An 18,588-nucleotide genomic window follows, 5' to 3' on the forward strand; every position below is an offset into this window, starting at 1 on the left:
ATTCATTTTGAATATCTTATTAGGGGATGGCGGTAATGATGTCAGTATGATTCAAGCAGCAGATGTTGGTATCGGTATCGTTGGCAAAGAAGGAAAACAGGCCTCTTTAGCTGCAGATTTCTCTGTTACTCAATTTCATTATATTGCTCAGTTAATTTTGGTTCATGGGCGTTATAGGTTAGTCAGTTGTGGATTAGTTTTCTTAGTTTACTTATAAATATTGAAACTTTCATTTGAAGTTGTTATCACAATTTTCATTCTTTCTTTCTCATACACCACATTATTACTGGTCTCCTGTAGTGCACCTTTAAGGGAAGGAAATGAGCAGTGCAGGATTTAGTGTACGCGGATCCCTAGGCCATTAAAATGTTTGGGGCCCTTAGATAAAAAAAAAAATTTCTCATATATTTTTTATTTACTCAAATATAAAAGTATTTATCTATTTTTTCATTTAAGAAAGCATATTTAAAATTAAAATAAATAATAAATTAAATTTTACTTTTGTTAGATAAAGTAAAGCAAATAATAAAAATAAGTAATAAATGAATATGATTAACGTTATGTAAAAAAAAAAAAAATCTTATTTTATTAATATATATTTAAAATTGATTTTTTTATTAAAAAAATAATTTTTCTTAATTTTTTAAAATTTATTTTCAAAACATCCATTTTAAGGGGGCCCTAATCATTGGGGGTCCCAGGACATAGCCTAGTCTGGCCTAATGGGTAATCTGGCACTGGAAGTGAGGGATCTGGAAGGGGTTGTAGTAGCACATGCTGTGAAGCATTAAAGTATTATTGAAATGTTTTCTAATTTCTTAGGAATTAACACAGTTAAATTTTGATAATTTTTGCTCAAATTATGCTTAGACTTTTGTATCGTCAAATTTTTTTTTAATGGTATCTTCAAAATTTAAAAAAACTTTATTTTCTTTTTAATTAATAATATTAAACTCATAAGACTATTTAGGGCAATACTCAATAGTAGTATAATATAAAAAAGTGTTGTCAAAATTGCAAATTATTACATCTAATGTATGATCTAAGGGACTGGTAGACAATTTTTTATTACTTTTATCAATTTTTTGCAAATGTAAAAAAATCTTAATCTATGGGAAAAACTGTTTCATTCCATGTGATTTATCTGTGCAATGACAATGCTTCGTCTGCTCACAATTTTCAGTTTTTTTATGTATATCAATTGCAATGCATAATACATATTTACTATGTTGGTATCTATAGTTTTTATCTTGATCTTTTTTGTCATGGAAAAGGGGTTTTGTGTGCATTCCATAATTCTAAGTTACTGTTTTAACCTTTTCTATTGATTTTCTTTCTTTTCTTCTCCTCTTAATTTATGTGTTAGACTTATTTCTAGAAGTGTAAATTATTTTTTAACTGGAGTTTGGTACAGTATATCTCCATCTAACTTTTGCAAAATTGAACTGTGCATTCAATTGTAATCTAATCTCGCTTGTACAACATGATTTTTATTTTCCATTATAGTTTTTGTTATTAGACATATCTTTATCTTCTTTGCTATTTTAATATATTATTCATTATTTTTCAATGTCTAGTAATATGAATAGCCTGGAAAAAACAAAATTTATTGCAATTCTCTGGAAAGCCTGATAAAATTAGGAATGTTCTTAATTTCTGAAAGAAGTGAGAGATTTATAATATTTGGATTATTTCTAATATTTGGAAATAATCAGAAAAATATTTAATTTCTCAATCGATGAAATTCGAATGTCTTAAGGCAGTGTTTCCCAAACTTGTGACTTTTGTGTACCCTTTCTGAATTTTTCGTAACGCTGTGTACCACTAATAAAAAAATTAATGTAGTTTTATTAATAAGTTTATTTGCATCAGTGAGGAAGATGATATTGTTTTTGCTGTGATAATAGTTATAGGGATAAAAATTATATTTTATAAAAATAATCAAAATAAGTAGAATTTATTACAAACCTTTACCATAAAAAATTGCACAAGTTAAAAATCACAACTGATTCTTGACACCACTAATTATAAACTCGTTTGTTGCAAGATGTTTTGCATAAGAACAGGCACCCCTGCAAAACTGTTCCCGTACCCCTTGGGCACCCCTGCAAAACTGTACGCGTACCACACTTTGGGAAACACTGTCTTAAGGAAAAGAGGAAATTTTTTCCTAGTGCAGTTTTAAATTATAAATTATTAATTACTAAGAAAATAGTTATTTAATAATAGATTATTAATTATTTACGAAGAAAAATGTACTGTCATGTGCAAATATTTTCTTTCCTTGTAATCTGAGAAGTTTTTTTATAATTTGGGTAGTTTTGTGTATAATAAGTTATCCTTTGACTTGTGCCCATTTAGTAAGTAAGAGTATTTCTGTATTATATGTTAATGAATGTGAAAGATGAAAAATGAGAAAATGGTTAAGTGAAAAAAATTTAATATATGTATGTGACAAATGCTATTATGTATGAAAATAATAAATAAATAAAATTGTCTAAGATAACTTAATTTATGGTTATATTGTTTATATAATTTATGGTACATAATAAATGAATAAATATGCAAACCTAATTATTTTTTAAGTGAAATTTTTAAATTTTTCTTCTAATTTTTATTTTTTTGTGTCGAAATTTATTTTTTTGTGTTTTTGAAAGTGTCGAAAGATGTGAACTATTGTTAAATCATGTACTCTAAAAGTTTAATTTAAATTTTTGTAACTGATTTTATACTGTTTTTCATATTCTGTCATTCTCAGGAAATATTATAAACAAATTGATTGTGGAAAATTTTTCATAAAAGCTTGAAGATGGCGGGAAATTGCATCCAGATATTTGCCCAACACTGCTTTATATTTTTAGGGAAAAAAAGTGTCTTGTTGTGCATGTATAAATTTTTCACTTAGTTAAATGTAACAATTTAGTATTTACAGCATATTTCAAAATGTAATTCAAAAAATGCATTAACTGTCTGCTGTATAAAGCTTTTATAAATTTTTCTTTATTCTAGCTATAAACGATCGGCTGCACTCAGTCAATTTGTAATTCATCGTGGTCTCATAATTTCAACAATGCAAGCATTTTTTTCTGCAGTTTTCTATTTTGCATCAGTTGCATTATATCCTGGCTTCCTAATGGTTGGGTAAGTTCCATTCACTTAATATTCATGCTAAAGCATTTTATTCGGTTTCTTTTCTTCAAAAATGTATTTTGTTTAAAGTAAAACTTTTTGTATAGGGATAAAATTGTCAATTTAGATTTTACTGCATAGAAAGGAATTTCTCGGACTCACTTTAGGGAATTTATTTGTGGATTACAATTTATCATAAACTTTTTTTTTAATATACTGTTTTATATATATACTTTAGCTATTGTTAGATATATATACTTTTGCTGTTAGAAAAGATACTTTTACTGTTAGCTGATAGTCTTTCAACTTAGATAAAAATTCATCTGTAATATGTAAGTGTTTTATATGTTGGGCTTGTTTTTGAAATAAGCTAACACTGTCTTTTAACAAGTAAATTTTCTTGTTTTTATTTTATTCAAAACTTGCACCTAATCCTTATTACTCTACCTGAAAATTCAGAATTTAATTGTTAAAAGTTGATGTAAAATAATGGAAACAAATTTCTGAGATTCCACAGAAGTGTTTTACTTTTAAAACAGGTTTAAGTATGGAAGTGTTTTATTATTCAATATTTTTTTAAACTTAATAAAATAAAAAAAAGGTGTAATAACTTGTTTAATTTTAATTTTATTGCATTTGGTTAGTGCCATATTTTGCCTTTTGTGGCCGATGTGCTGTGGCTTATTAAAAATACCAATAATGATTTTAGAAAACTGTTTCGATTTTTTTAAAATTTGGTATGCATTTATTTGTTGTAAAACTTATAATTTATTTTATTACCATTTTTAAAACCCTTGACTCTTTTCTATAGGGAAATTCATTAGAACTTGTGTATATTTTAATTTTAAAGTAACTATACAATTTACTTAAATGTAACTTAAATGTTAATAAATGCATTAATTTCTTATTGCATTTCACTTTTTGCTATTTTCATTTGAATACTTTTCAGTTTACAAAAAGTGAAATTAAATATTTTGTGTTCAGTAGTATTACTTTATTATTTGATTTTCCTTTTACATACAATTGAATTAATTTTTAAAAGTTTGCGCCATCTTATTTAAAAGTGGAATACTCAAAATTATTTGTTCTATTGAATGTAGAAGTTAGTTAATTTCAAGAATCATACGCTGTATGCTTTGAAATAAATTCTAACAACGTTAAAAACCTGGCAGCTTATCTCAACTTAGTTATTCCAGAAATATTTTTCATTTTGCTTAGTTGCTTATCTGAAAAGTTCTTAATAGATATTTTGATTATTTCAATCAGGGGTCACTAACATAGTTGATATTGACCACTGGATATTGATATAGTATAATTAGAGGATTAATCAGATATCTCGGTGTATGAATGAGTACTAATGCTATTCAATTACAAAGATTTTAAAAATTAAAAGATTATTTTAAATTACGTTTTGGAGATGTTTGCAAGATGAAGTAATTGAATTATTAGTTTACTTTGAAGTAAAGATGTTCTTTAATAATTTAACCGTGAGTAAATTTTGGACGAATATAAATATTACCCAAAAATATCCAAAACTCTATAATGCAGCATTTTTATTTTTAATTGAATTTTCAAGCTTATGTATGATTGAATCTGGCTTCAATATGTTAATTTTATTTTAAAAAAGCAGGGAAATTAATTGAATGTGGAGCTCCAAAGTGATTTAGGATTGAAGCTAATGAATTTCGAATCAAACATAGCTAATCTATTATAGCAACATTTTGAACATTGCATCCTTCTCATTGGTTTATGTAAAAATTTGATTTGTCAGAAATAAATAATTATGAAACCAGTATTTTAAAACTATTTTTAAGAGTGGTCGATGAAAGAATTATAAAAGTTTTGGGATTCTGATTAAAAAAAAGCTCAGCAGCCTCTGATTAAATAATCAAAAGGATAATTTTCATTTTTCTTTGTTGAAAATTTTTTAATAAATGCTCTTTTATGAAAACTTCATTAATTTATTGGTTTATAATATTTTGTTTAGAATGTTAATAGTTATTATATTTTTTAATTTCAGGTATGCCACAATTTACACAATGTTTCCTGTGTTTTCTTTAGTTCTAGATAAAGATGTTTTACCTGAAAAAGTTTTTACATACCCCGAATTGTACAAAGAATTATGCAAGGTACATGGTATTAACGTTTTATTTTAATATGATTTTTGTTTAAGCATATGTTTTCAGTGAGTTTCTATTTTATTAATTACTTTCCATTACATTGTTTCTTTTTTGTAATTTTATTGAAAATTTCTAGGAAATGTACTGTAATAATGTGAAATCGTTCGTCTGAGACTAGACCTTACGCTATTAAATCCTACAGTAATTAAATTCAGTTTGAGCGAGAATTTAGTATCTAACATTTTGTAAAGTAAAAAAAAGCCTCAATTTTCAACTTCAGTATAACATGTTTGAATGTGTTGTGTATGCATGCATGCATATGCACATTTTTGCTTAAAAATACTTTAAGAACTTTTTGCGCATTTGAAGATACTTTTGTTGGATTGCAAAAATAGTTTAACTTTTTAAAAGTTTTAAACTTTCCAATTTTAAAAAATGATTTTTCCCATTTAAAGTTATCCTTTTTTTTTTAAATCAATGTGCATAATTTATGTTACCATAATTCTGCTTGGAGGGCAGATGTTAGTTAGGTATGCAGACCATTCTCTCTAGCACCCCAACAGTGAATGTACTTTTCTAGTAATCAAACCACTAGAACCATTATGTTAGGAATTGAACTCCATTTCAGGCTTTGGTAGGCAGAGACTCTACCCACGATATAAACTGGTCAGCTAGGTTGTTAGAGAATCATCAATAATGGTCACATACACTATTTAAGCAACGTTCTCCATTTGGGGTTGCATTCTATTTTATGTTCCTTTCTAATGGTTTATTCTGTTGGTAGTTTTGAATCAATATAAAAAATTTTTCGATTGAATTAGTGATCTCAAATAAGAAAAGATGAAAATTTGAAATGAATTTTTAGCGAATTCATGAATGAGGCTCATTTTTTATTTTAACCCTTCCTACCTAGTTTTGAAAGTATCTCTGCATTAAAATGTTTATTAGATATATTTTTATTGTAGACTATACAAGCAGCAATAGTTTAAGAATTCTGTGAGAGAAAAAGTAACTAAGTCAACCATTCTTTTATTCTGTTTATAAAAGAGAAAAGGGAAAATTATGAAACTGACTAAAAGATATTTGACTTATTGGAATCACTTTTACATAAGATCAATGTATTACCAAATAATTCTGATTCAATGTACCTCATAGTGGTTTTGGGAAGCTTCCCTAATTTATCCTACAAGTGGCAGATTCAAATGATTAAATTTATGTCCAAAAATATCTTTAAGTTGAAATATCTTTACAAATAATGTGAATGCAGAAGAATTTTTTCCGTCATTGTTACGAAGTAACTTTATAAAAAATTAAAAGTTTTGATTGAACCTGGTGTGGAACAATCCAAAAAAAAATGAGTTCTCTTTTTGTTGGTTGTAAAATAATACAGAAACTGTGTAATAAGATGAAATTGATAAGTTTAACTCAGTAACAGAACAGTTACAGTTTAACTCAGTACAAGTGGCAGATTCAAATGATTAAATTTATGTCCAAAAATATCTTTAAGTTGAAATATCTTTGCAAATAATGTGAATGCAGAAGAATTTTTTTCGTCATTGTTACGAAGTAACTTTATAAAAAATTAAAAGTTTTGATTGAACCTGGTGTGGAACAATCCAAAAAAAATGAGTTCTCTTTTTGCTGGTTGTAAAATAATACAGAAACTGTGTAATAAGATGAAATTGATAAGTTTAACTCAGTGACAGAATTATAAATAAAAAACCATCAGTTGCAACTCACAGGGTATAGAGAAAATACACTATTAATAGAGTTGCAAAGGAAGTCAATGCATAAAAATTTTAGCATTAAGTGAAAGTAAACTGAAACAATGAAGCACAGATAAACGCAAACAATGTGAAGTCACAGATGTGTGTATGTGGGTGGAAGGGTTTGAGAAAAATGAAAATGCAAAAAAAAAAAAAAAGGAGAAAATCCGTGAGATTTCTAAATAATTTGTAAATTAAGGAATGCTAATCTTATTGGCACTTTTGCACTTTTTGGATACTGGAACGATTCTGGAAAATCTAAATCAGCACATGAGGTACACTGTTCAAAAAATGTATAAGTGGCTATATAATGAGTACACGCCAAAAATTTTTTTTCCTCATATTTGAAATTTTTATTATTATTTTTCATTCCTTTTTAAATTGAACAAATATTCTATATTGTTCAATTTACTATATTCTTTAATGTTGGGGAGTCTTTTTATGTAAACTTTAAAAAAAAGTATATTGGCTTTATTTAATTCATTTTTAGATTAGTTAATTCATTTTGCTTCCTTTTAATAATATACAAAGACAATTAAATTGATATATTCTTTTCAGGGTCGTTCGCTGTCATTTAAAACTTTCTTCATTTGGGTTATAATTAGTATTTATCAAGGTAATTGTTTTTTCATTAATGAATTTAATTTTTCTTGTGCTCTTAACTTATTTTTGTTTATGAAAGTTTTATGTATGGAATTTTTGTACAAATATTTATGATGTTCTTAGTGTTTTACTGACTATGGGTCTTAAGTGTCTTAATTACTTTTCTTTATTAACAATACCTTGGTTGTTTATTTAAAAAAAAAGTTTTTGTTTCTCCTAGTGTTTTTAGTATTTCCGCAAAATCTCATACAAGTATAGACTCTATATTAATCTAAATTTTGTGAAAAAGTTATGTTGGAAGATTTTTATAATAGTTATCTTTAGTTTTGAGATAGTTTTAGGCTTTAGATATGATGGAATTAATATGTTAAATATCAGTATTACTTTAGTTGGTGCATACTATGAATTCTTATTTGATGTAATTATATTATGCATTTTTAAAATTTGAATGCACATGTGATAGTTTCTCTGTCCTGTTTCTTTCAATTCTAATTAATTTTTTAAAAGTTTTAATATGTTATTTGTTTTCTTTTTTTTAAATTCTAATATATTTGTTTAAGTTTGTTTATTTGTGGAAAAGAAATTAGTAAGATTTAATTTTGCCCATTATTTGACTTTTCAAAATTAGTTGTACCCATTATGGAAAAATAGTGTTTTTAAAATTTTTCTTCTGTCCTGAGAACTGAGTTTTTTTTAAAAAAGTCCTTTTAAAATTCTTATTTTTTATGTATTTTTGTTAAAATAATGTATAGTATATAATTTTATTTATGATTTGCAGCAAATATAAAATATTAGTAAAACTATTCACATAATTTCTGTAAGGAGTTCAGTTTTTATTAGTGCTACTATACTATTTTTAAATAAACAACATTAACATTTGAATGTAAGCATTTTCTTATCATTGAATTTATTTATTTTGAGTGTCTTAAGTTTTCTAACTAAATAAAAACTATTTGCATAGTGAATGCAAATATTTTTTAATAACAGCAAAACTCTATTTACCCAGACCAGATGAGCCAAATAGTTGAATTAACTGTATTGGTCAAGGACCATGCATTCTTTTACCGTGCCTTTTTGAAATTTTTTTTTCTCATATAAATTGGGTTCTTTTTTTTCGAAGAATTTTAGAGATAGGGAATGAGTTTTTAGTCCTATTTGCTTTTGAAACTCGTGCTAAAGTTATAAAATGGTAGACTTTTTAAATAAGTTTTGACGGTATTTTCAAGTATGTTTGAAAAGTTACAAAGATTGTGCCGTAGTTGCATACAAATATTGACTGTTAAAAGACTGAAGAAAGGCTAAAATGAAAACATACTATTAAAAATTGCTTAAACATTAAATTTATTTATTACTAAACAGGTGGTGTAAAAAGTTGTTACAACATTAAAGTTGTAAAAATATCTACATTTTTAATTAACTGTATTAGTCTGTCTCTATCCTTTCAGATAATTGCCATTCTAATGTAGTTAATAAATTTATTAATGCCGTGTAGATTTAAAATAAACTTTTCTTCAAATTATATTACGATTTCTAAATTAAGTTTTTTTCCTGCATATGTATTAACATATGTAATTGCTTATTTTAGGAGGCATTATAATGTATGGAGCTTTACTCTTATACAAAGCAGAATTCATTCACATAGTTTCGATAAGTTTTACTGCCCTCATCTTTACTGAGCTTCTGATGGTGGCTTTAACTATTAGAATGTGGCACTGGCTGATGGTTGTGGCTGAAATTTTCAGTCTTGTCATTTATTTCTTATCCTTATTTTTCATGAAACAGTTTTTCGGTAATTATCTTTCATTCATTTTTAAGTCTTATTCTCTAAAGTTTTAAAGCATTTAAAAACTAAGATTTTCCAGGAAAATTTTAGAAAAGTGTTTTTTCTCCCTAGTTAAATGGTTTTAGGTTTAACTTGTACAGAATAGAAATCAAAGCATATTACAATTGTGATTATTAACAAGAAACTTAACCTATTTTAGCCATGTTTCAAAATTTTTTTTCTTCCAAAAATCATTCAAATACTGTAAAAGCTTGATGTAACAAGTAGGGCATATTACAAGAAGTTTCTAAGTCAAATTCAAAATTCTAATATTAAGGATACAAAAAGTGTATGTTTATTAACTAAAGTGTTCACTATTTCTTAATCAAAAATGCATTTTTCTACTGTTTTAAGTGAGTAAAATCATTTAAAAAAGGCAAAATTAAAGATATTTTTTATCAATTTCAGCTATCAGTACAGAAAAAGTAAAACTGAACCCCTTTTAATCTTAATGATTAGTATTTTATGCTTACAAATTTATGTGTTTGCAAAGTTATCTTCCAAGTTGCCAAAGAAAATTTTTGTGCTATTTTTAAAAATCCTGCTGCACACTTCAGAACAATAAGCTCTCCTTTGGCTATATGGCTTTATACAATAACTTCTCATGTCCCTTATTGATATCTTACGATTGAAATCAATATTCAGTGTTATTGATCACTATCAAGTTATTGCACATCATTTAACTTTTTCTTGCATCTTAAAAAAAATTCTGTGTCCGATGTACAATCTGTAAGCTGAAGTAGTCTACTATAGATAAATATTTTGAATGAAAATAATTGTGAAAAAAAAAAAGGTTGAGTTAACGTCTCTACTTAATCTTCTAGTACTTTTATTGCTAGTCTTACATTAATGCATGTTAATTAAAAAAAGGGACATTATTAGTAAAAGAAAAAAAAAAGTAACATTTCATATGCTGTAATTTTCTAAGTGACTGTTACAGTTATCAAGATTAATGGATTACAGATGGATACACTGAGAAAAATGTGAGAATTTTCACTTCCAAACGTACAACTGATGCTCAGTTTCATATGGCAGTCATAAATTATTTTAAAAAAAAGGTGTTGGTATTTCTGAGCACTGTCGTCGAATTTAAATTGTGTAGCAATGTGTTAAAATATGTGTATTTTTCATAAAACCTCACTTTAATTATAATTGAATCTGCTATTGTTTATCGTCGATATAATGGACTTTTACTGTATTTTAAATATATATTCTATTTGCAAGTCTTAAAATGTTTAAGGTCAAGCACCATGCATTTCTTCATGAGCCAATTGTATTCCATTATATATTTTTGAAAGAATTGTCTAAATTCATATTTCAAAGCTATAAAAAGGCTTAACGAATCTAATAAGTAAACTACCCCTTTTTGAAATTGGTTTATATATATATTTTTTTTCCATAAATAAAAAGGCCACTTGACTAAGTTGTATATCAGTAGTAATCTGAAGGTTTGCTTTATCCAATAAAGGGATAATTGGAAAAATAATTTGTAATTCTTTTATTGTTTATATTAAAGAAACTGATTGATAAATCACCTTGCATTGAATCTGTAATTTGTATTTTTTTACTCTTGAATTTATCCTTTTCTATCATTTTTATTAGTTTCAAACCATGTTATCCTTTTACAGATGCTGATTTTATATGGACTATTACATTTCTTTGGAAAGTTGCTGCTTTAACTGTAGTGAGCTGTGTGCCTTTGTATATTCTGAAATACTTGCATCGAAAGGTCTCTCCTCCGATTTATGCAAAACTTACATAAAATATAAATTGTTCCTTGTGATATTTTGGGTAGCAGATATGTAGATACGTTTTCAATTAATGAAATGTTACTTAATGTCTTTTAAATTATAAATCTCATAAAACTCATTACCAGCTTTTATTAATCTAACATTTTATAACTTAACATTATTTATTGACATTTTTACTGAATAATTGTTGGTTTATATTCGTTTTTTTTTGCGATACATTTGAGAGCGGATTATCTGGAATCCTCAGGAATTACGCATAAATGATTTTTCCATCTATCTGGATTTATATTAAAAAACAATTACTAATTTCCTACGAGACATATTTTTTTTAATCCTAGATGTTACATTTAAAAGTAAGAAAAATAACACAATTAGATTGATTTAATAAAAAAATATTTATAATCTTAGAATGAACAATCCAACTTTATTGTGATATTTGCTGAGTCCTGGATTAAAAATTCAACTATTTGGTGTAATCCACAATCTGAAAGCATTAGGAAAATATAAAATTACAATGATAATCAACTATGAATATACAATCAGAGTAAAAAAAAAAAATTTAAAAGTTCTTTTGGGAAAATAGAAAAATAATAAAATCAATTGCAAAACATTTCCTGATTGTTTTGCACTCCAGATTTTCTTTTCAATTCTAAACAAATCCTAAAATCATTCCCGTTTCCTGGTTTCCAGATTAAAAGCTCTGTACTGTGTTATGGACTTCCTTTCAATATTAAAATTCATGTATTAAATCAATGAGCTCGATTTGAATTTTTTTTAAATTATAAATAAAAGTATTCCCAGTTGTAAGAATTTTGTAAATATAAATGATATTTGGATATTGTATCATAAAAATAATGTCTGTGATAATGGCCAAGAAACAATATTCTTTTTGCTCAAAATTTCTCGACATTCGAGTGAATAAAATATTTTAAGTTGTTTCTTTACATTACTGGATATATTGTATAAAATTGAAATTTGTTTTATGTTTCAATAAATGCTGGCATTTTATCGAAATTTGTTTTAAGTAGCATCTGGCACCATTTTCTGCATATAAGTCATAAGGATATCCATCTTTTGTGTATAGTAATTATGCATCTTGTATTTAATTTAAATTAGCATTTATTAATTAACCTTCCTTTGTCCTGGCTTTTTTTATACTTTAAACTGGGATACTTTAAATTTTCATCAAAAAACCAGTTTCCCCTCCCGCATATTATTTAGTTGGAAATTAGTGCATAACAAGGAAGTTACAACACAATTTTTACCCAGTAGATCTAGGTTTAATAGGTTAATGTGTTAAAAATTGCACTTTTTTATTCAAATATGATTTTCATCAATTGTTTGAAAAATTTACTTAAGAAAAACAGTAAAATGACTTTTGATAGTTGGAATAATGTAACAAAATATTACAATTGTGATTTTTTTTTCTTCCTATTAAATGGAAATTATATCTTTTTTTTAATAAACTTTTTTTTGCTATTTTTATATTGCATACACATATGTAAGTTATTTCATTTCTAATTAATTTATTTTAATAATTTAAGTATTATGTATGGCTATATTTATGGTTGATGCTGCTTTAGTTATTAGTTTGTTTAGTTGACAACAAATACAATCCTATCTTCACTCCCCAAAAACGTTTGAACTCTCTATTTTGTTATTTAATGGAAATAGAGAAACAGATTATTCTCCCACTGCAGTTGTAATAAAAAGTTTCATTTGGCTATGACTACTTGAATGTTTTTAAAGACTATGTGCAAAAATTAAAATTTTTTTAACCCTTTGTTCCTTTTTAAAAACAGCTATTGTGAAATTGTTTTTCTCAAAATTTAATAATTTAGTTTCCCTATAATGAATATGCATGTTCCTATAATTATATGCATGGTATATGTAATGAATGTGCATGTTAAGTTAATTTGGTGATAAGGAAAAACTGTATGTTTTGGTATACATTGCTGTGTCTTTTGTTGAAATTGTTGCTCAAAATTTTGAAATTGCTGTTAAAAAAAGCAAACAAACTAGGATTTAGATTTTTTTACTGACTGGTACAAATTTCTTAAAACTTAGATAATTTTCTATCCAATAATACTGACACTGGGTTTCTCCAAAATGATCAACAATTTAGAAATCCTTTAAATAAAAGCTGAAAGAGCGAAAACATATGGTTTGCTACATTCTTCATGAGAAATCAAGTAATTAATTTCTGCTTAGATATGAAGTTCGTCTACAAATAACTCTGCTAACTGAGCCTAACAAATTTTCAAAATGTCAGTAGTAACAGCTTGGTATAGTTTGAGAATAAAATTAAAATAACTATACAAATATTAGATTTGCAATGCTCTGGTATGCAACAATTTTGTTTTATTGTTTTTTCTGTTCTTATATGTTGATAAAATTAGTAACTAATTTTGAAACCAAAGGTATATGTGGTGATTAGGAAAGTTGTTGCCAATTTATGAAATTGACGGCAAGTCATTTTAGATTGTAACCGGAGCATTGGCAGAAACTATAACAGAAATTAAAACAAAAAGTTTTTTTTTTTAAATGTTGAAATTTAGGTTTTAGAATTTATTCACAGTTTATTTACAAAAATAATTAAATATTTGAAGCACTCTAAATTTTTTATATTTTAACAACAATAAAATAAGAAAAATATTTCAATGAAAAATCTTGAAAACAGAAATTTGGTACATAATTTTTTGTTCTTACCAAAAAATCATAGCTGCAAATTCTTTGAGATTTTCCTAAAGATTTTATTGCTCTATTTAAAGTGGTTGCAAAATTATGTTTTTTAGTTTAATACTTGGATTTATAAATGCATTTTTTATTTATTTTGACTCTCAACATGTCTATTTATAAAATACTATTAAAATCCATGATTGCAGTTGATTAAAAAGTGACAAAATACCAAAAATGTTAGCCTATACTTATAATTTGGTTGTCACTTCACTAACGCTTGGAGAAATCATTCTGGAAAAGAGTAAAATTTAGCAGGTATGGTGTTGTTTGGCGCCATTTTTCGATTTTACAATCATATTTAACTAAATTAGAATAATGTAAAAGATTTCATAACTAGAAGACAGCAAACCAAAATTTTTGTATCTCTTTTCATTTTTTCCCCAGTTATTTTTCAAATTGTTATTTTTGGGACATCAGGTAAAAGCATTTAAAGATATTCAGGATTGTCGCAAGGGAGTGTAATTCTGTTTCTTATTGTGTATGTATTTTTTTTAATGACATCTAGAGAAAAAGTCTCCCCTTTTTCTTGTAGAAATCAATGTGCCTTTTGATACAATCTTTCATCAGAAAAGTTTTTCACCTGTACTTTTATACTCTATTTTAGTTTTGTATATATGAAGAGAAACATATATTGTTCCTTTCTTTTTTTTTACATTCTTTCCTTTAAATTAAGTTTTCATTTGAGAGAAGGTGCTTTATTGCTGTAATTTAAATTCTCTATTTAATGTAAATATACAAATGTGTAATAAAACGTTTTTGGAAATTTAAGAAGTGTATTATTTTCTCTGATAATATTCATGCATTGGGAATAAAACTATACATACTTGAGTGCTATTATAGTTCAGTCAAATTAAGGTTTAATGAAGACATTTATCTGCTTTGCACTTGTACATCTGTAGTCAGCCATCACAGCAAAGAATCATACTAATCTTAAAACCTGAAACGGTGCTGTTCACTCAAATCCATATATAGTCCATAAAACAATGAAAGGTTTGGATAGATTTGGAGCTGTGTAAAATTCAAAAAAGTATATTTTTCATACTGTTTAAGTTTAATAGAGTTTTTCTGTCTTAAATATTTTTTCTTCTCTATCTTTTATATTAATGTTCTACAAAATTGATTCCCGCCAGTATGATCACTATGTATAAGCATAATATGACTATTATATAAAATAATTAAATAGGACTACTATATAAAATAATTAAATATTAAAATACTCTAAATTTTTATATTTTAACAACAATAAAGCAAAAAAATATTTTAATGAAAAATCTTGAAAACACAAATTTGGTAATAAAGACATTAGTTAATAAAGACAAAGATTTAAAATGACTAACATGGATCTAAAGGGATTTGTTTATAGAAGTCTCGGGTAGTCTTGCATAAAAAAAGATTGCAAAATCCTGTTGCAAGTTTCGCCATTTTCGAAAACTCAGCCATTTTGGAATTTTTCAGTGGTCTACAAAAATGACTACTTATGTTTAGACCAATTAAGTTTAGAACACTGAAGAAATTGACTTAATTGTATACTTTCATATAATTTTGACAATCCTTTGCAATCGCTGGTAAATTGAGAAATTAAATATTTACATTTTAACAAATAATTTTCTGTATTAAATGCACACTAAACTCATGGTGTTTTTATAAAAATTTAAATTTCTATCGTTAACTGACATTTGAAAAATAAATGTGTTAATAGAAAATAAAGAATAGCTACTAATATCATTACAGTATCCTACCTTTGTATTTCCTACCAAGGCCAGAATAAAATTTTATACTGGTTTCACTGGTTTGTAAACAATAACTGGAGAAGGAGATTTAACTTTGACCTGTACAAGATTTATAAACAACCTGATATTATTAAATACATAAAAATAAATAGAATGAATTGGATCGCCCACGTGATTCAAATGAGCGATGACAATACAATAAAAAAGATACTGCTTTTTAGACCAGCTGGAACAAGAAAGCGGGGAAGGCAGCGGTTGAGATGGGCTGACTCAGTGGAGTCTGATTTTCTCACAATTAATGAAAAGAACTGGAGATCAAAGATAAATCGGAAGTCGTCATGGAGAAATATTCAGAGGAAGGCATTGGCTCACATTGGGCTGTCTGGTATAAAACTATGATGACTGGTTTCACTTCACACTATGCCTTATGCATCATACCCAACGCTGTTTCTGAAAGCGTTTATTGAATGTTCTAGTCTACTTTTCTTTATTTGCAATACATATTAAGTGTTGGTTTGATTAGTTTTTAAAAATATCTGGTTTAACTGTTATTTAAATTGTTATTTGTGCCATAAAAATTAAAAGCAAAAATTAGTTTTTCTCTTCAGAATCGTGAAAACCCCAGCAGGATTTCAGAAGTTTTTATGTGAGACTGACGTTAAAAAATCTTATTGGGTCCCGGCTTGTTATTTAGAATATTTAGATGTGGAATTTTTTGAAACTGCGTCTGATTTTAAAAACAATTATTTTTTTATTTGAATGAGCATGATTTTATATCCGCACTATTTAAAATCATTGAAAACTACCATTTATACATATGCATATAAACAAGCTATTGAGTGATTATTTTATGCATAAATGAATTTAGAGTTTCCACTTTTTACATAAATGAAATGTTAAGCATTCACAGTTATTGAAAACGAAATAGTTAATGAAGACAGAAATATGTTTGATGTCTACAAGGGGTTGCCTTAAGGTTCTAAACTTGTGTCATGGTAGCTGTTAGCTATAAAATTTATATTCGCGTAATGTAATTTCATTGTATCTTTTTAAGGAATTAAATAAATACAATGTCTAATTCTTTCCTCAAGGGCACACTTTAGTGTGACGGGTATGGCAAACCCGAGGTACCCTAGCTGGAATATTTTCTAGGTATATTTTGTGTCATCCATGTACACCGTATCCTCATAGTAGATTTCTGATTTTAAATGTTGATCTCTATAATATTCTTGCACTGTTATATTAGTTGAAAAAACAAAGGAACTTCGAGTCAAGTACTTAGACAATATATATATATATATATATATATATATCATCAGCATTGGCACGACAGCCCTTTGTGAGCCTTGACCTTCCTCCAAAGCTTTTCCCATTCTGCCCTTCTCCCAGCAATTGATTTCCAGTTCTTTACTTTTAGGATGGCAAAATCCTCATCCACACAGTCTTTTCATCTCTTTCTGGGCCTTCCTTTCTATGGCCTTTTATTGGAGGGGGTTGCATTAAAGACTCTTAAGGCTGTTCGTTCTGGGCTCATTCTCATTACATGCCCGGCCCATCTAATTATACTTAGCTTAATAGATTTAATGATATCATCACTATTAAAGATCTTATATGTTTCAAAATTATATCTTTTTCTCCAGTTGTTGTAATCGAGGATAGCGCCAAAGATGGTTCGTAGGACCTTCCTTTCGAAGGTTGCTAATAACTTCTCTTCCCTTTTTTGTTAAAGTCCATGTCTCTGAAGCATAAGTCAAAACTGACTTGATTAATACCTTATAAACTAAAATCTTAGTCTTTCTTTTTATTAAGTGAGATTTCAATAATGATCTTAAACCATCGAAGCAGCACTAGTCTTGATCTGATTCTATGTGGCTATTTGGTGTCTGGAACTTCACTTTTTCCGATTGTGACCGAGTGGTTCAGACCCGGTTTAATATAATGTTCCCAGTGGTTTCAGACCTGAAAGCTTACGCAGCGGTTAGTCCGTTCTCAGTCCGGATAATAACTATTACCAGTTGCTTTCCGATATAAATTGTGTCAGTGCAGTGCGTGCATGCATCAGTATTGTCTACAGATTGACCGTATATCTTGTGCGAAGTTAACAGCTGAACCAAACCCTGGTCCAGATACCTGGTCCGAGTACGATCTGTAACTGAAACTAGAGAACTCTAGCTTTCTTAAAAACGCCAAAATTTTATTTTTCCATCACCGAGCACCTGTCTTGTGTATTGTTCTGATAGTTATGGTTGAGTAACACTTTTGATATAAGGCCAAGTCAAATACTTTTTGAATGCTGCTTTTTCGATTTCTCTTTGAAGGAAGTTAATAACTAAAAAGCAAATATAGTTACACCGAGTAATTCTATTGTTTAAAATCAAAGTAAAACGGGTCCAGTAGTGGACTGATCGTAAAGACACGGTTTCCAGTAGAACATCGAAGGCAAGCATTACTGGCTGAGGTTAGTAAGTGTGTGAGTGCCCACTTTGATCAGTCTGCGTAGGGATGGTGGTTGCTCGGTATCAGTCCTCTTTCAACAATTCTACAGTGAAGTGCTCGACTTCGGCCTAACAAGTAGAGGAGTTATCCCCTTTGCAGAGGATCAAAATTCTGATGGCATGTCTTCGGATCATTCACAGGAATGTTTCCCAGACGTTGCCATTAACATATTGTGAAGTTCTATTATGGCGTAAATAAAGTACCCAACTACGAGTAAAATGGCTTAAAGATTATTTTTAAGGCAGTCTCATGAAAAAAATAATTTGAAAGTGTACCATTCGAGTGCAGGAGATGCGTGACTGGGCTGTATCGGATGTTGTCATGTAGTAATTCCATATTGAGTATGTTGTTGAAATTCACTGTGATGAAATCTAAGATTTTGTAAAATTTGGCGTTTCTATTGTGGAAGGTACTCTAATTCGTGTTATTTTA

The 18,588-nt window shown here is 27.5% G+C and overlaps 1 protein-coding gene across 5 annotated transcripts in view; it reads left to right on the top strand.

The window, feature by feature from the left end:
* LOC107452514 (probable phospholipid-transporting ATPase IIB) overlaps window positions 1–12,915 on the top strand; it is a 39,791-nt gene extending 26,876 nt beyond the window's left edge. For all 5 annotated transcript variants that reach the window (XM_071182323.1, XM_071182320.1, XM_016069001.4 and 2 more), the window contains exons 20-25: window positions 24–177; window positions 3,010–3,141; window positions 5,150–5,258; window positions 7,574–7,631; window positions 9,204–9,407; window positions 11,069–12,915. In XM_071182323.1, the coding sequence (XP_071038424.1) occupies window positions 24–177; window positions 3,010–3,141; window positions 5,150–5,258; window positions 7,574–7,631; window positions 9,204–9,407; window positions 11,069–11,202 (791 nt within the window). In that variant the 3' untranslated portion in view covers window positions 11,203–12,915. The remainder of the gene's footprint in view (window positions 1–23; window positions 178–3,009; window positions 3,142–5,149; window positions 5,259–7,573; window positions 7,632–9,203; window positions 9,408–11,068) is intronic.
* Window positions 12,916–18,588: the final 5,673 nt, after the last annotated feature.

This window comes from Parasteatoda tepidariorum, chromosome 6 (assembly GCF_043381705.1).
Source record: "Parasteatoda tepidariorum isolate YZ-2023 chromosome 6, CAS_Ptep_4.0, whole genome shotgun sequence".
NCBI lineage: Eukaryota > Metazoa > Arthropoda > Arachnida > Araneae > Theridiidae > Parasteatoda > Parasteatoda tepidariorum.